General features: G+C 36.8%; 1 protein-coding gene across 1 annotated transcript in view; it reads left to right on the top strand.

Moving 5' to 3' along the window:
• The window catches only part of VWA3B (von Willebrand factor A domain containing 3B), a 237,656-nt gene extending 225,818 nt beyond the window's left edge, over positions 1–11,838 (top strand). Inside the window, exons 27-29 of the mRNA XM_074213732.1 lie at positions 415–552; positions 1,831–1,928; positions 10,663–11,838. Of these exons, the coding sequence (XP_074069833.1) occupies positions 415–552; positions 1,831–1,928; positions 10,663–11,002 (576 nt within the window). The 3' untranslated portion in view covers positions 11,003–11,838. The remainder of the gene's footprint in view (positions 1–414; positions 553–1,830; positions 1,929–10,662) is intronic.
• The last annotated feature ends 5,318 nt before the right edge of the window (positions 11,839–17,156 follow it).

The following is a 17,156-nucleotide window of genomic DNA, read 5'->3' as shown; positions in this document are numbered from 1 at the left end:
CTGATAATCTAGAAAAACTAATTTCTATTGTTTGTCATATTACAATTTTTTAGTGTAACTATAATCATAGGATCTGCATATCTGGTTTCGTTAGTATAGGAAAACCTCAGGTGAGGAAACTTCCTCTACTCTTTCAGGATGATCTTTTGCCTGCAATATGATAACATGAGAGAGTTTACTAACAACATGAGAATTTAAATGATTTGCCCACAGTCACATAGTTGGTATGTGTCAGAGATAGAATTCAATCTTGGGTCTTCCTGCCTTGAGCTCTGTCCTCCATGTTATACTTGGATTTTCAGCATTAACATGTGGTAATTAAAACTTTTGAAACATTTTTTTGTTGTCTAAAAGTATGCTAACTTGTATTTATTCTAAAAGCCTTATCATATGCAAAAATATTTTTCTGTACAGGTTGGAGATTATGTATTTGCCAAAATTGTGATACGGAAAGGATATTATTTCTATGTTCCAGCTATTATCACAGCAGTACCCAAAGAAGATCAGTCATCTGACAGAGTCTATACTGTTTTGAAATGTAACAACAGAAGAGTAAGTAGGCATGCATCTACACAATGACACTGGGCTGAAAGAAAGCTATGGAAAAAAGGTAGAACAATTTAGGAAATAGTCATCATAATGGTGTCTTATGATATTACAGAATAAATGCATCATGTGCTAGCTACAATCAACAACATAAAGATTCCATGTTTACAGGGAAAAAAATGGGATCATGTTCTGCTGACATCCAAGCAAGGAGAGTTGTATTTTAAAATGCACTAGAATCACTACCAAGATTGGTTGGCTAATTGGATTAAGAACTTCTTGTGATGAGTGCCAGCCAAGAAACAACCACTATCACAAGAACACTATATAATCTCCCCATTACTTTCATTCTTAAGATTATACATACTGAAACAGTGGAATAACTATATTCAAAGGGGTAGTAAATCTAGACATATGGCACTTCTTTTGGAGGTTTACTGGCAAGAGTATGAAAAACATATAAATTTGGAATGATTAAAGACATAGGTAAAAGGCATAGGGAAAGCTTAATCCAACAATCAGAAATCATTTATTAGACTCCTGTGCTAGGCACTGGGGATACAAAGACAATGAGTTCATACTAAGACAGCAGGAAGGAGGTGAAGTCAAGTTTCATATATATATGTGTGTGTGTGTGTGTGTGTGTGTGTGTGTGTGTGTGTATTCAGATTAAACATAAGGTAGTTAAATACAAGATGGTAATTGGTTGTGGGGGGGAGAACTCTGGTGATTGGAGGATTAATTGAACTACAATTAAGAATGCAAAATAGCCCATCATATCCTGATGGACTATAGAGCACTGGTTATGGACAAAATGAGAAACATTAGGGATGTAAAAAGCACAATTAAAAAAAATGGACAAATAAGATGCAGCCTTGGACAAATTGTGGAAAGAACAGAGGAGAGATTGTGCTGGTCATAGGAAGCTTGGCAAAGAACAAGGCTGGGAAAGATATAACCAGAGTCTGACCTAAGCAAAGAATGTTGGAAATAGAGAGTAAGGGGCAGATGTGTGAAAAGGAGTAGAGGGCTGAATGAATTTGGAAGTAAATCTCTCCTTGGGGGGGAAGGTCAGAGATGAGTCAAAGAAGACTTTGATGAGTGAATCAATAAAACAATGAACTGATTCTTAACCCTGCCTTTGAGCTGCTCTCTTCAGACTTATCCTATTAAGGAGAATGGCATAGTGAGCTTTGCTCACTAGTAGAATGGGGCAGATGGGGTAGAAATGTTTCTGAATGTGGACCATTACTGATCAAATGGCTGCTCTTGTTGTCATTATAGGACTTTTGCCTCAGAAGTGGTCTTATTAAAATCAGTCAAAACAAATATGCCCTCTCTTGTTCCTTTATAAGATCTACAACAATGAAAGATCCACCAAAGTAAGTATTCTCTACTTCCTCAGCTAGATTGTACCTAACATTTTGTGTTGTCATCTGTGAGTAGAGAGCAATTGTCCTTTAAGTATATGGAGAGAATGGCAGAGATGTGGTATATTTTGCCTGAAAATGTTTTATGTTTCTATCTCTTAACCTTAAATTATCTATTGGATGCCTATACTATATTTGTGAATATGATTTTTAAAATTATTGGAAAAAGCACACTCTTAGATGATTAATGGTGAGTAGTTCTCCAACTGTATATTAGAATTCAACTCTAACATACAGTCTACATAAAAATTGGACTAGACTAAATAGGGCTTCCAACCTTCTCGGATGGCTATGCCAGTTTAAGAAGGTCTTATTGACCTGGAAAGGTTTGAAATCAGGGTCAGGTAAGATTATGTCTGTTTGCTGAGCACTAACCTAGTTAAGGTTGGAGAGTCTTTAATAGTACAGCAGAGTGACTCATTTTATTTGCTACAGCAACACTTAATATATCAGTTATGAACACAGAATTTAAATTCTGCCTCAAATATTCTGTGATGCCTTAGCAAATTACTTCATCTATCTGCCTGTTTCCTCATTTGTAAAGTGGGGGATAAAAATAGCATATAACTCAAAAGACAATTAAAACTTCCCAGTATACAAACCTTGATTTAGGAGCCAGAGCTGTTTTCATTGAAAGTCAGTACCCATTTGTTATTGAGTCATTTCATTCATATCTGATGCTTTTTTTTTTGGAGTTTTCTTGGCAAAGATTTTCCACTCAGCTCTGCCTTATGTGCTAAGAGGGATCCAAAAACTAGAGTCCTACAAGTTACGGCACAAGAGGAAATAGAGATTAATAATGAATAACTTTAGCAGGAAAAGTAGGAAGGAATTTGAAGGGAAATGTAGTAGAGTGTGATTGCCAGAGAAACTTCTTCCGGATTGGAGAAAAAGTCATCTGTCAGTCTCTTTTAGATAGGACCCTTCTGAAATTGTGTCAAGGTGTCCTATCAAGTTAGAATTGTATCCAAAACAAAACAGCAAAACCCTTTGACTATGTAAACAGCGCTTGAGACTGGGACCAAAGTGCTCCCCCGACTCAGCTATTGAAGACTACTGAATTTGGAATCAAGAAACCTGTGATCCTATCCTGACTCCTCAACTTTTGGCTTCTCAGATTGGGCAAGTCACAGAAAGAACCTCTCTAGATCTGTCTCCTTATCTGTATAAAAATGGAGAGTACACTGTATCAGTTTGCTGGTACCCATTAAGATTTATTAACCATTTACTAGGTTTCAGTCTTTGTGCTAAAGACTGTGAGTACAAAGAAAAGTGAAAGTATTGCACAGCCCTGCCCTCAAGGAACATAGAATCTAATGGAAAAATTAAATAATCTGTGAGATCCCTTCCAACTCCAAATTTGTTACTGTGAAATAAGGTCTTGGAGCCTGCTGTCTGTCTCCCTGGAAACTGTTGCACTTCAGAAAGACACATCAGCATAGACAGGAAGGAAAACTTCCAGGTATTCCTTGCAGTCACCCTACCTTACTACGCTCAAGTCCTAGCAGACTTAGTTTACTAAATTTACTAATGTATCATTCTTAATTCTTAAGGCCAATCTTCTCTTAATAGACTCAGGACAATCTCTGCTGTGTGTAGAAAATACTGGTACGGTAATATATAGAGGGTATTGTGACTATACCTGCTTCCTTTTCCTTTCCTATGGTACTGTTCGGTTGTCTTCCCCTCATGGCTGCCATTCATGGGTTTCTTATCCTTTTAAGTACCTACTGGGGTACAAGACTGTGTTTAGCACTTCAGAAACAAAACAAAGCCAAAACAGACCAATCCTTGACTTCAAAGGAGCTTAGATTCTACCTGGGGGTGGGGAGGAAAGAGAGAAAATATGTACATGCAAAAGTATATATTTAAATCAAGACAGCTTTGAGGGGGAGAATTTCACAATGATTCCAAAGTTACTGTATCAGAAAAGTAATTATCTCGCTTTTCAAAAGGAGGAAAGAAAATGGAAATAGCAAGTTACCGGCCAGGGAGCTTACATTATTAAAGATGTTGTTAATGGAACATCTTTCTAGGAAAAGTTGTGATTGTTTGATACCAAGAATAGATCATGCTAGAACCTCTATTTGCTACTTGTCACAAGAGGTCTTGCTTTTCAAATGGAACCTGCAGGTTATGGGCCAGTGAACTTCCATGCCTAGCAGAATTCCAGAATGTGTTATTAGAGAGCCTGTTATAGAACATTTCAGGAAGATATGTTAGCTTGCCTTCCCTGATCATTTGCTCTAGCTTTTCAGTTTTGTGGATTTTTTTCATAATAATTGATCGAGCTTTTCCTACGGAGAGACAGATTACTATATCAGGGAGATGTCAGAATGGCATAAAATAGAACCTCTGTCCTCAAGGAACCAAGAACTTTATAATCAAAATATCTGAAACAAATTGCTGCCTCATCAAGCAGTCTAGGGAATTCACTTTTTTATTGGACTTCAGAGCTAAATGGTAGGTAGTTATCCCTACATGATGAGGTAGGTCAGTCTTAGACATGTCAGTGCTATAGTATTTCATGCTGGATTAAAACAGCAGACCCCGGGGCAGCTAGGTGGCATAGTGGATAGAGCACCAGCCCTGGATTCAGGAGTAGCTGAGTTCAAATCTGGTCTTTGCCGTGCAAAACCTAAAAAAAAACCCCCAAAAACAGCAGACCACAATCACAGGTATAAATTTATCTTCAGGTTACTCCCTTGATTTCTCCCTGGTAGGGTAACTCCTTTGGAAGTAGCCTGGCTTCTGGGAAAAGTTAGCAACACTGTATCTATTAGAATGAGAAATGAGGCTGGTTCTTTTTCCTTTCCTCAGGAACAAAAACTAAGCTAGAAAGGAAATGATTGCATTCCTGATTTAGATTTATTTATTTTTTTTTGCAAGGCAAATGGGGTTAAGTGGCTTGCCCAAGGCCACACAGCTAGGTAATTATTAAGTGTCTGAGACAGGATTTGAACCCAGGTGCTCTATCCACTATGCTACCTTAGCTGCCCCCCTGATTTAGATTTATATCTGCCTTTAGGGTCCAGTGGTCCTTTTAATGCACTAGTGCAATTGTTTAATCTCAATGTGAATCTAGATAATCTGGCTCTGAAGAGAACAGTAAGCTAACTAACATCCTAATATCTCAGATATCTGGTCTCTGGTTCTATCCTCACATTCTCAATTCCTATTTTACAAAGCATTAGCATCTCATTAGCTCTTGATCCTTGAGATTCTTTCCCAGGAAGCCATTTTGCTTTGCAATGATAGTCTAGTGGGGATCATAATTCTCAGATTATCTAATGCTTCTCCTCTTATGTCACATTACCTAGCTTCACACTGTTTTCCCTACTCTGGCTAGAGGAAGTCATTGATTGAAACATCAAGATTCAATTTTTGTCTATGACACGACTTTCTATGAATCACTTGCCGTAATCTAGCACTGTAAATAATGACTGTTTTCTACTTAAATGAAATTTGAAATGATTGAACTATGTATTTGAAATCATAAAACTTTGCAGTCAAAATTGTTAAGCTATTCAACATCATTAGATAATTTAGTAATTCCAGTGAATGTCAGGAGCTCATCGGTTCTGTTTAGAGAAAGATCTGAAGGATCAAATGTGCCATTTTAATCCCAAGTCTTTGAGTGCACTCTAGGGAAAACTCAAAGGTTTTTTCCTCCAAGAAAGGCCTCAGTCACTGACAGGTTTTATCATCCATGTTTAATGAGCTAACTTGAGGAGAAAGAGGCATAACACCTTAATTACCTTTTTGATGCAACAGCAAATTTTTGGAATAAAACTGGTACAGTGGAAAGAATGCTGAATTTGCAGTCTGTGAATGTGGATTTAATTCTGGTTCTGCTATTTTCTATGTGACCTTGAGCAAGTCATTTCTCCCTTAGTAGGCAAGTTTCTTCATCTGTCACTTAATCCTCTTTGTCTCTTCCTCATCTGTCAAAATGAACTGGAGAAGGATATGACATTCTACCCTAGAATCCAAGAAAACCCCAAATGAGGTCACAAAGAGCTGGACATGAATAACAAAAAAACGCACAAAATGTCTAGATGGCTAGATGAGATTAACTCTCAGGTCCTTTCTAAAATCTTATGATCTAAAATCTGTAAATAATTGTTTTCCTTTTCCTTATCCACTGCTGGGTGTTTGAGTCTAAAATCCTAGTCCTAGAGTCATGAAGACCTGAGTTCAAATCTAGCCTCATTTACTATTTGTGTGACCCAGGGGCAAGTCACTTATTATTAACCTTTGTCTGTTTTCTCATTTCTGAAATGGGGATATTAGCATCTACCTCCCAGGATTATTGTGAAGATAAAATGAGCTAGTTATAAAGTGCCTTGCAAGCCTTCAAAATGCTATATAAATGCTCAAAATGCTATATAAATGTTGTTATTCACTGTTATCATCATTGTTATATTAAGACTAAACAATAGCAATCACTGTTATGGATTTAGATCCTTGAACCTGCCCCTCTACCTCTTCCACTGGATAACCTTCTTCCAAGCACAACTGGAATATCACATCCTATATGAAACTCGTTTGATTCTCCCAGTTGAAATAACCTTAACTCAGTATATAATTACTCATCTATATGTTGTAGTTTCTTAGTAGATTGTAAACTACTTTGTATTCTCAGTACTTTGCACAGAATAAATGCTTAGTAATGGTCTGTTGAATTAAATTAAACTTAAGTACTGAGAGACACAGAGATGATCAACACTGCTTGGAGCACTTAGTAAGCATTTTTAAAAAGGTTTATTGACTGAATGTTTATTGACAGAGAATATCCTTGTAGCAAAAGTTTGAGCAATGAAAGAAGATACGGGTAAGTGTAGATCACATAAGACAGTTTGGAGGTTCCATGTGGCATCACGATTCTCACCCCCAATCTATCTTTGGGAAATTGGAGACCCAGAAAAACCTAATTCAAAATGGCATTTCTGTGAAGTAATCATTCCCACCTCCCTCAAGAGTTAATTTTATTCCAGTGAGAGATAGATATTGGGCTAGTTTCCACTACTTTGCTCTCTTCTCTGAAGTGTTAACTATAGTTTTGATTCCCCCCCTTTTTTTTATTTGAACTACCTTGGCATCCTTAGACTCTGGGCCTGTACTGACTGAACTGGTTTTTTACTTAGCAGATGGTTTGATTTCTGTGCTTAGGAGAAACTGGAGAAAGCAGAGGGTGTTATTAGGAATAATTTTTCTTCAAGGAGGTCATACTTAAAGGATATGTCCAATTTTCTATTCATTCAATAATGCTGTGGTGATGATTTTAAACACCCTCATGCTTTCCTCATAGGAAAATCTTTGTTGGGTAAATTCACGAATACTTATTGACATATAAATTGCCATGCCAAATATCTGCTTCTTTTTTTGTTTTTTGAATTTTACAATCCCCCCCACTCTCACTTCCCTCCCCCTCCCCCACCCCCCCACAGAAGGCAATCTGATAGTCTTTACATTTGTTTCCATGTCATAGCTGCTTCTTTTCAAATTATCCCAAGGGGCCATCAAAAAAACTCCCCATTTTCTGTTCTTTTTTTTGACTAAAGATTTATCTTGATCATACTGAGTACTGTCTTCTTTCCTTCCCCTATCTCAGTTCTTCAAAAAAAATTTTTTAAATTATGAAATAAAACAAACCCTTCCTTATATAGTGTAATAAAAAACAATTGCACATGAAATAGTAAAACTATTATGTGCAACTTGCTATTCCCTTTAAATATAAAAGTTACCATGTAAATTTTTTCCCCTATCTTCCCACTCCATCATAGAGATGGCTGCCATTAGAAGAACTAGTTACACACAGGCACACATACATATACACCTATTTGCATCTAATGGTAGCCATATGTATGTGTGTGTTGTGTGTGTATGTGTAGAATTATTCTAGACATGCTTTTATTAATCAGTTCTTTCTCTGGATACAGATAGCACCTTATTTTTATTTATTTTTAATTTGGGTATTTATAACTAATGACAGACACTCAATGTCATTTTTGAAGCAAAATTGCTGTTAACTGTATATAGTGTTCTCTTGGTTCTGTTCATTTTGTTCTTAACTATTTCATATAAATCTCCATTCTCTTAAAGGAATGAACATTTATATCTATACCAGAGGGTTCCTTTCATGGCCAAACTTCCCCTGTTCATTCAACAGATTAGGAAAAAAAATGACAGAACTTCAACCACTCTTTAATATTGCTATTCTTTGAGAGATAAGCATAAGATCCTCCTAGGATATGCACAGCGTTCAGAGTTGTTCCTAGGATGATAAGCAGCATGAGATACATGTTCATATGTCTTTTTCAACAAATTTAGGAGAATGAGGGAGGGAGAATTTTTGACACAAAATACTCAATGGAAGGAGAGACTTCAGGACACTTTCTCTTACAAGGGAATAAGTAGATCCTAGGTTCCTGAAAGGTCACCAATAGGGACCTAGGGCTAGAAAGAACTTAGCTGTGATGTGAAAGCCTGCTATCCAGTAGTTTGCTCTTTTAAGCAATACTTTTTTTTTTGTTTGTTTTTTTGCAAGGCAATAGGGTTAAGTGACTTGCCCAAAGTTACTCGGCTAGGTAGTTATTAAGTGTCTGAGGTTAGATTTGAACACCAGTGCTCTATCCACTGTGCCACCTAGCTGCCCCTTAAGCAATACTTAATAGATAGATTATCTTTTTTTTAAATCTGCTGAAGTTCAAGCACTGCCAAAGTTCTCTAAATTTCACATCCCTGATAACTCTAATTAACCCACCCTAATTGTTCTGACAGGAAAATAAACAACTATGCTTTCCACAAAGACAAGCACATAACATTATTTTTTTATTTATTTTAAAAATACTAGAACAAATGAATCTATACCTACAAAGAACCACTACCTTTACAGGAGGAAATACATCCTTGGAAAGTGATGAATGTCTTTAAAAAATGATGACTCAAAAAAATGTCTCAAAACATTTGTGAAAACTCATTTGAAATTAAATATCCTCAATGCTCATAAAATCATGAAGCATAGAATCATAGGAGTTTAAAAAAGCAGTCATTTTGGCTCTGAATATAATTTATAATGTAAATAAAATGGATGATTAGTGGGTATATATATGTGTGTGTGTGTATAAGTATATATATATATATACATATATATATGTATATATATATATACATATATATATGTATATACATATATATATGTATATATATATATATATAAAAGCCCCCAAAGGAATATGAATCACAATATTATTATACAATAATAAGAAAGGCCTTTTTCATAGGATTCATCAATAGGCTGGATTGGATTGTAGGCATTTCCACCTGTTTTAAAAATGGGCAGAATCACTCAGAGATATGACTTTTTGAAGGGCCCAATATTTAACATGGATGCATAATTTCTGATAACTTTTTAAACATATATAGCCATTATTTTTTTAAGCAATGCTTTTTGTTTTTTAGCTTTTTGCAAGGTAATGGGGTTAAGTGACTTAACCATGGTCACACAGCTAGGCAATTAAGTGTGGACCAGTGCTTTATCCACTGTGTCATCTGGCTACCCCTATCATTTCGTTATAATCATGTTCTATATTTTTAAACTTAAAACTATGAACATTAATGCTGTCTGGCACTCCTTTCACTGATTCAGGTAATTAAATAACATGATCTTTAAGAGTTTCAGTGTTTGAAATTATCTGGTTTATCTAGATTATCTGGTAGCCAACCTAGTGATAAACCTTTCCAGATTTAGAGAGATGGTTGTTGGTTTTTGATTGTTGGTATTTAAAATATCAGTGAATATATACTCAGAATTTTGACCAAGAATTTTTGCTGCTCAGGCAAGTAACACAAGGTGACACCCTTAGGTTTGTGTGGCAAGCAATATTGGTTAAGGAAGTTCATTATAATCCATCCTCTGGTAAATACCTATTTTAATTATTCTTGCCAACATGCTAAATGATGTTATTCTTACAATGCTAAAAAACCGAAAATGCTGTCAGCACCCCATAAGTTTTGACAGCTTCCAAATTTTGTGCTGTGAGTAAAACCCCAGTCGTCTTGCCCCAGTTAGAGCACTATCCCTCCCCTTTTCCCCCACCCAACTTTTCCAGCTTGGTAGGACCCATCAAGACTTGTATTTCTCTGGCATGCTCTTATTTTGTTTTCAGATTTGTTTTTTCAAATTAGGGTAAGATGTAAATTCTCCGTGTTTCAGGTTTATCTATTATGTAGTGGATACGATTAATGTATTTGAGTGGTCTTCAACTAAGGATGCAGACCACTGTATGAAGTAGAGGAAAACACAATTTGGTCACCATGTAGCAAACCAATAGATCCCAATGCTCAGCATGTAAGGCTTCAAGCAAATTTGCTGAATTTCAATATCAAACCTAGCTTATATATACTGGTTCTTTTATGTTCTCTTGAGTGAATTTGAGTGAAAGAAATCCAGGCAATTGGAAACTGGAAACTCCCTGATGGTAAAATGATTTTTCAGTGTGTGTGTGTGTGTGTGTGTGTGTGTGTGTGTGTGTGTGTGTGTGTAGGGGCAGGGGGGGGATGGAATGATTGTTGGACAAATATCCTGAAACCAGCTTGTAAAACCCGTATTTTCATTTTACTAGCCATGTCCTCCCTGTGTCTCTTGGCAAACCTCATGTAACACCAATTTTTTTTTTTCTAGGGATTATGAGGAGGATGCAATGTCTGATTTTGTGTTCTTTCCTCATGGAGATTATGAGGCTGGCCCGGATGAGAATACAAAAAGGAGTAAGACCAGGAAGAGATATGATGTAAAAAAGCATTCCCGAGAAGTCTTGTCCTCAGATTCCGAAGATAGTCCCTATGAAGCCAGGGCACACATGACCTGCTCCAAGGCAAAGGGACGGTCAAGGGGAGGTGGGTTCCTAGACACTGTTTCTAGGGAGAATGGTAACAGATACACTAAGAATTCTGCTCACCAGATTAAAACTTTGCCAAAGTGTCAATGTCATACTAAAGCACGCAGCAAAAAATCTGCTTAATTTGTTCCACTTAACTATTCTCTTCCTCTAGAAACAATCTTTAGGACAGATTCTATTGAGTTGGTCCCTAAGATCTACCATTTGCACTAGGTCCATTTTCTGCAGGCCTACTTACAACTTTGGGGCAAGCATGAAAATAACCAGGGATTTACTCATCATTTGTTAAAGATCATTGCAGCTACTGGACTTATGGTACCTGATCGAACAAGACATTCTGGTTAGTTGAATGTCTAACTGAAATAACACATCTGGTTCATTTCCACATGAATCTTTCATGGTTTGTGGCCAACCAAGAAACAAACAAAACAAAACCTTTAATCCATATTTAATTTCCCAAACTCTCTACTTTTAAAAAACCAAAAAAAAACCAAAAACAAAAAAAACACCTTATTGGCACTTGCCTGATCATACTTTAACCCATTCTGTTTCCCAGGACTTATTTCTCTAGCTAGACAGGAACTTTTCCCACAAAGTGAAACCCTAGTTTCTCTGGGATAAGTTACCTTCATGCTCTGGGTTTTGGAGCTGTGTCCTTATTTTACCCAAATTACTGTCAACAGGTCTTTGAAGTTTTGGAAGTCAATGCATTGTGAATCCATGTAGGGTTGGCATTTGTAACCAAGGTGTGAAATTGCATATTGTATATCATTTATATCCATTATTCCAATTGTTCTCACACCAGATACTGTCCTATTTTCCAGCAATCTGATAATACCTGATTAACCGGCACCTTGGAATACTTCAAGGCTATTCCTAATTCTTCTTAACAGTTGTCTGATATAAACCTCATCAAAAGTACAAAACTAAAATAAAAATCTTAAATTGGAATTCCTAAACAGTGTGCTATGTATCTATTACCGCCTTGTTTTAAGAATCCAACAAATAGAAATGTGTTTGTCTCTATTGAAGCTTCTGTTATTTCACACCCCCGAAGAAGTGTGATTTCCTTCTTCCTCCCCTTAGTAATTCCCCCCACTTTTTTAATCAAGAGTATTTCCTACTTTGAACTCCCATGCACATAAGCACCCAGGAAGACTTAACAATTGTGAGGTATCTGATAAAAGGATTAAATGGGACAACAAAGCTAAAAATCTCAGCTTGAATCTAAACTCAACTACTTGTCCATTGTGTGATCTTGTGTCATCCTTAAATTACCAGATAGCATTGCTAATCAATAACCCTGTTCAACTGGGCCAAATAATCAAGTCCCTAGAAAGTACCAAGTTACTAAGAGACTTACTATGGAAAATACCATTCACATCCAGAGAAGAAAACGTATGGTGTCTAAATGCAGAACAAAACATACCATGTTCACTTTTTCAAATTTATTTTTCTTACAATTTTTTCCCTTCTTAGTTTCACAACATGAGTGATATGGAGATAGGTTGTATATATACAATAGTGTTTTAACATATTCCAGTTTGATTGTGGCCATGGGGAGGGGGAAGGGAAGGGAGGGAGGTAGAAAAATGTGAAACTAAAAAGCTTGCAAAAGAATTAATGTGGAAAACTCTCTTTGCATATAATTGGGGGAAAAGAAAGGTAGCATGTTTACCCTGGCAGTTTTATGTTCCATCCTGCACTAGAGAGAATGCTAGGAAAGTATTATCAGGCTCTTTAGGGGAAACATGGCTCATTCTTACCTTGATTGGCCACATATATCTTTCTAATCTGACATCCAACTGGATTGGATAGACATCCAACCAGAATCAGCTTTTATTATACTTACCTATCTACTGGAAATTCATTATTTTCCTTGAATATATTCTATTTCCCTGAGCCTTATGTGACTAGTCTGATATTCCATGTCCCTTGCAACTATGAGAACAGGCTTAACTGTACACAATATTTTATTTTATTTGTAAAGAATCAAAAGAGATAAATGCATAATGTTTATCCTTTTTTTAAAAGAAGGTCATGACATGCTTGTGAATTGGATTAGAGTGAGGGGAGGGTGGGGCTGTGCCAAGTCACCATCCTTGTTTTCTACTCTGGAGCCATCTAGGTCTAGTGGCCAGATGTGAATCAAGATGACTAGAGAAGCACTTGAATGTGGAGCAATTGGGGTTAAATGACTTGCTCAAGGTCATACAGTGTCCAAGTATCTGAGACCATACGAACTTGGATCCTCCTGACTCCAGGGCTGGTGCTTTATTCTCTGTACACCTAGCTACCCAACAGAACATCTGTATGCATAACTGCCCCCTAACTTTTAAGATCCAAATCTCTCTTCTCTAATACATAGGCACATTATGAACCTAATTGTTTTAGGAAAGATGATTTCATTGATCTAGCTGCACCATGGTCAACATTATTGTGAACCTACAGAGGAGTTTAGAGAATACAACATAATTTCTAAAAAGTATTCTATTCTCAGAAAGTTGATTTACAAATGATGGAGGAGGGAGATGTGGATAGTTATGGCTGGCTCTCACAGATCTGTTACAGGCAGTAATCTTTAGCAACAGGGAGGGAGGAGGTAAATTCTAATAAAGACTAATTTTTTCTCATTTAATGAGAAAAGTTAATTTTATACCTACTATATGATCTCTACATGCTAAATAAGACACAAAAAACTTGTAACAATTAGGAGGTTGGGAGAAGATGGAAGGGATATAAGGATGAAAGTTAAAAACATTACAAAATAGTTTGCTAAATACTGAATAATGAAGTGCTGCAGGAGTACAAAAGGAGAGATTATGGACTGTAGTAACCAGCTTTTTTAGATAAATGAATCATGCATGCCTTTTTCATCTCATCCAATGGCATTTGAATGCTAACCTCATAGAAGTGGGGAACTGATCAATAACAAGTTTTTTTTAGCAAATCTGGCCATTCTATCCTGAGTAAAAACAAAAGAATCAACGATATCACCATTTTGACTTGGGGAGGCCACAATTAGGACATTGAAAATTCATTTTTTCCCTTCCAACAGCTTGAGAATTTTGTCTCAATCCATGTTTCATCAAGTCATATGATCAGTACTTTAGACCTAAATGGAACCTTAGAGGCCATTGATCCAACTCATATTTCCATAAGAGGAATTCCTTCTGTGAGAGTGAAGGAGAGTGACTAGAAAAGTACAGGACTGAATATTGAGCCTTGGATTAGGTGTTTTCATTACCCACCCTTTAACCTAGGAATCAAACTAGCAAGTTATATAATCATCGAATTACAGGATTTTAGAATTGGAAGATACCTTAGAGGTAATAGAATTGACTTAGGATGAGATACTAGGCTCAAAAGATTCTCATGGTCCAGAGGTAAACTGGAGTCTGTTCAAATTGACCCTCAAGAGCCAATTGTTAAAATTTTCACTGTATTTACACCTTGAAAAAATCAATGCCATGAATCAGGTCATGATTTATTCTGAAATTTAGGCTTAAGATTTATTTAGATTTAAGAAAGTAATGGAAACAATGTTAATAGTGTAGATTAAGCTTAAAATTGTGTCATGGCTACATTTTTTGGAGATACAAACATTTACCTACACTCCAAGGCCATGATCTGGCCATTGAAGCATACTCAGTTTTATTTGAGGTTACACAGAAATGAGCATGGTCAACTATTCCAAAATGCCCCTAAGCAGTCAGATGTTCCCCTTTCTTCACAGTGTTCTGAATCCTGGAGATATGCAGCCAATACTAAGAAGTATTCCATAGAAAGAGGAACACCTGTCAGATCCACCCATACTTGATCCAGTTAGAAGTAACCCTGAAGAGTATTTTTTCTGCTGTGGGTTCAAGAACTAAGCAAATTCCTATGGTTAAGAGATACACACAAGCAGAAGGAAGGAAATTTCAATAGCTCCAACTCTTCATGTATCTCTAAATTTTTGCTGTTCAATTGTTTCAGTGGTGTGTAACTGGCTATGAGCCCATATAGAATTTTCTTGGCAGAGATACTGGAATGATTTGCCATTTCCTTCTCCAATTCAATTTACAGATAAGAAAACTGAGGCAAATAGGGTTAAACATCTTCCTAAGGGCACAAAGCTAGTATGCCTGAGGCCAGTTATGAACTTAGGTAGATGAGTTTTCCTGACTTCAGTCTGGCACTGTATTCACTACACCACCCAGTTGAACTCTCTATTACATTAGTTCAACACAAATGTGAACAAGAATCCCTTTACAAAAGCCCTGATAAGTGCAATCATCCAGGACTTTCTTCAAGTGATGGGAACTTGGGAATCTTCTGAGACAACTGATTCTACTTTTTTGTTAGCTCTAAATTCATAGGAAATTCTTCCTGACATCAATCTGAAATCTACTTCTGACACTTCCAGTCTATCTTTCTCCCTTCTGTTATACTCCAGGTCTAAGAAGTACAAATTTAATTCTGTTTGCATATAACTACCCTTCAAATACATGACAACAACTATCATGTCCTGTTGAAGTCTTCTTTTTTTTACAGACTAAAATATCCTCAGTTCTTTTAACCAGTCTTTATATAGCAGGGAAATCTGTTTCTAAGGGGAAATGTTCACTAGAGACTTGTTTAAGGGAAGCAGGATAGAGAGGGGAGATATAGCTAAAGGAGAAAGAGAGAGGCAGAAACTCTGTGTGTGTGTGTGTGTGTGTGTGTGTGTAGAAAATTTAAAATATCACCGCAAAAATACCAACCTTAGGATGACATGAACAAGACCATAGAAGACTACTGCTTCATTGCTTTTGAGTTGATAACCTTTTCCAAAATTGAGTTTTCCCATGGCAACATGAAGTGAATTATTCTCATGAATTAGGAAGTGTCTTCTAGATATCTCAGGAAGACAGAGATAACAGCCACTGTTATTTTCACACATAGTTGGAAGGGACCTCAGAGACCATCTAGTCCAACCTCAGTTTCACAACTGAGGAAACTGAGACCCAGGGAGTTGAGGAAAGTTATTTTTCTAAGGTCATATGATTAAAAAACATCAGTGGGGGGATTTGAATCCAGGACTTTTGATTCCATTCCCTCTCTCACTGTACCATACAGTTCAAAGTGTTCTAAAACATTAACTTTAATTCCCACAATCTTCCTATGAAACTGCACAATGCTGGAATATTATTTTTCTCATTTTACAATTGGGAAAATGTACCAGATGGAGGATGCTTAATTCATATCTCATTATGCTTCTCCCTTCTATCAAGTGACCTCTGAATATATAAGAGATACACTGAACATGGGGGCAACTAGGCAGTACAGTGGTTAGAGCATTCAGCCTGAACTCAGGAATTCTCAATTTCTTTGAGTTCAAATCTAGCCACAGATACTTACTAGCTATGTGACCTTGTGCAAGCTACTTAATCCTTTTTGCATCAGTTTCCTCATCTGTACAAATGAGCTGGAAAAGAAAATGGCAAATCAAAAGAGTATATATATCTCAAGAAAACTCCAAGTGGGAACATGGAAAATCAGATCCAATGGAAACGAATGAAACAACTCTGACTATACAGGTGCAAATTTTGTAGGACTGAAGGACCAAGAACTATTATCTCTAGGTTAAGCTACAAGTGACTTTGTTGTAAAAAGAAAAAGGAATGTAGAATTCTCTGCCTTTCCCAGGAGGCTTTGTCTATTTTTCTTTTTCTCTCTCTTTCTCTCTCATTTCTCTCTCTCTCTCTCTCTCTCTCTCTCTCTCTCTCTCTCTCTCTCTCTCTCTCTCTCTCTCTCTCTGGATGTCACTGTTTCTCTCCCTGTTTCTGCCTGTGTTGTCTTGGTCTCTGGCCTAACTCCTTAGCTAAATTTGTATCTTTCAGTCATTCTTCATCTCCCTTATCTTCAATATCTCCCTATCTACTGAATTCTTTGTTCTCTACTAGTCTGCTCAGTTCTTTCCCATGGCCCTGCTGTAATCTTGTTTTTGTGGGGGGCAATGGGGTTAAGTGAGTTGCCCAAGGTCACACAGTAAGTATCAAGTTTCTGATGCTAGATTTGAACTCAAGTTCTCCTGACTTCAGGGCCAGTGTTCTGTCCCCTGCACCACCTAGCTGCCCCTGCCCTGCTATAATCTTAAGTAACTATCTGATGTCTCTTCTCTCTTTTATTATGAAGCTCTGGAAAGGGTTATTTGCAATCTCTCTCTCTCTCCAGTTCCTCTCCAATGAAACTAGTATCTTTAAGGCTATCATTTATCTCAATTATTAAATCCAGTGGGTCTTTCTCCTTTCTC

The sequence above is a fragment of the Macrotis lagotis genome, chromosome 1 (assembly GCF_037893015.1).
Source record: "Macrotis lagotis isolate mMagLag1 chromosome 1, bilby.v1.9.chrom.fasta, whole genome shotgun sequence".
NCBI classification, from domain to species: Eukaryota; Metazoa; Chordata; class Mammalia; order Peramelemorphia; family Peramelidae; genus Macrotis; species Macrotis lagotis.
This window is presented reverse-complemented; position numbering and strand designations above follow the sequence as displayed.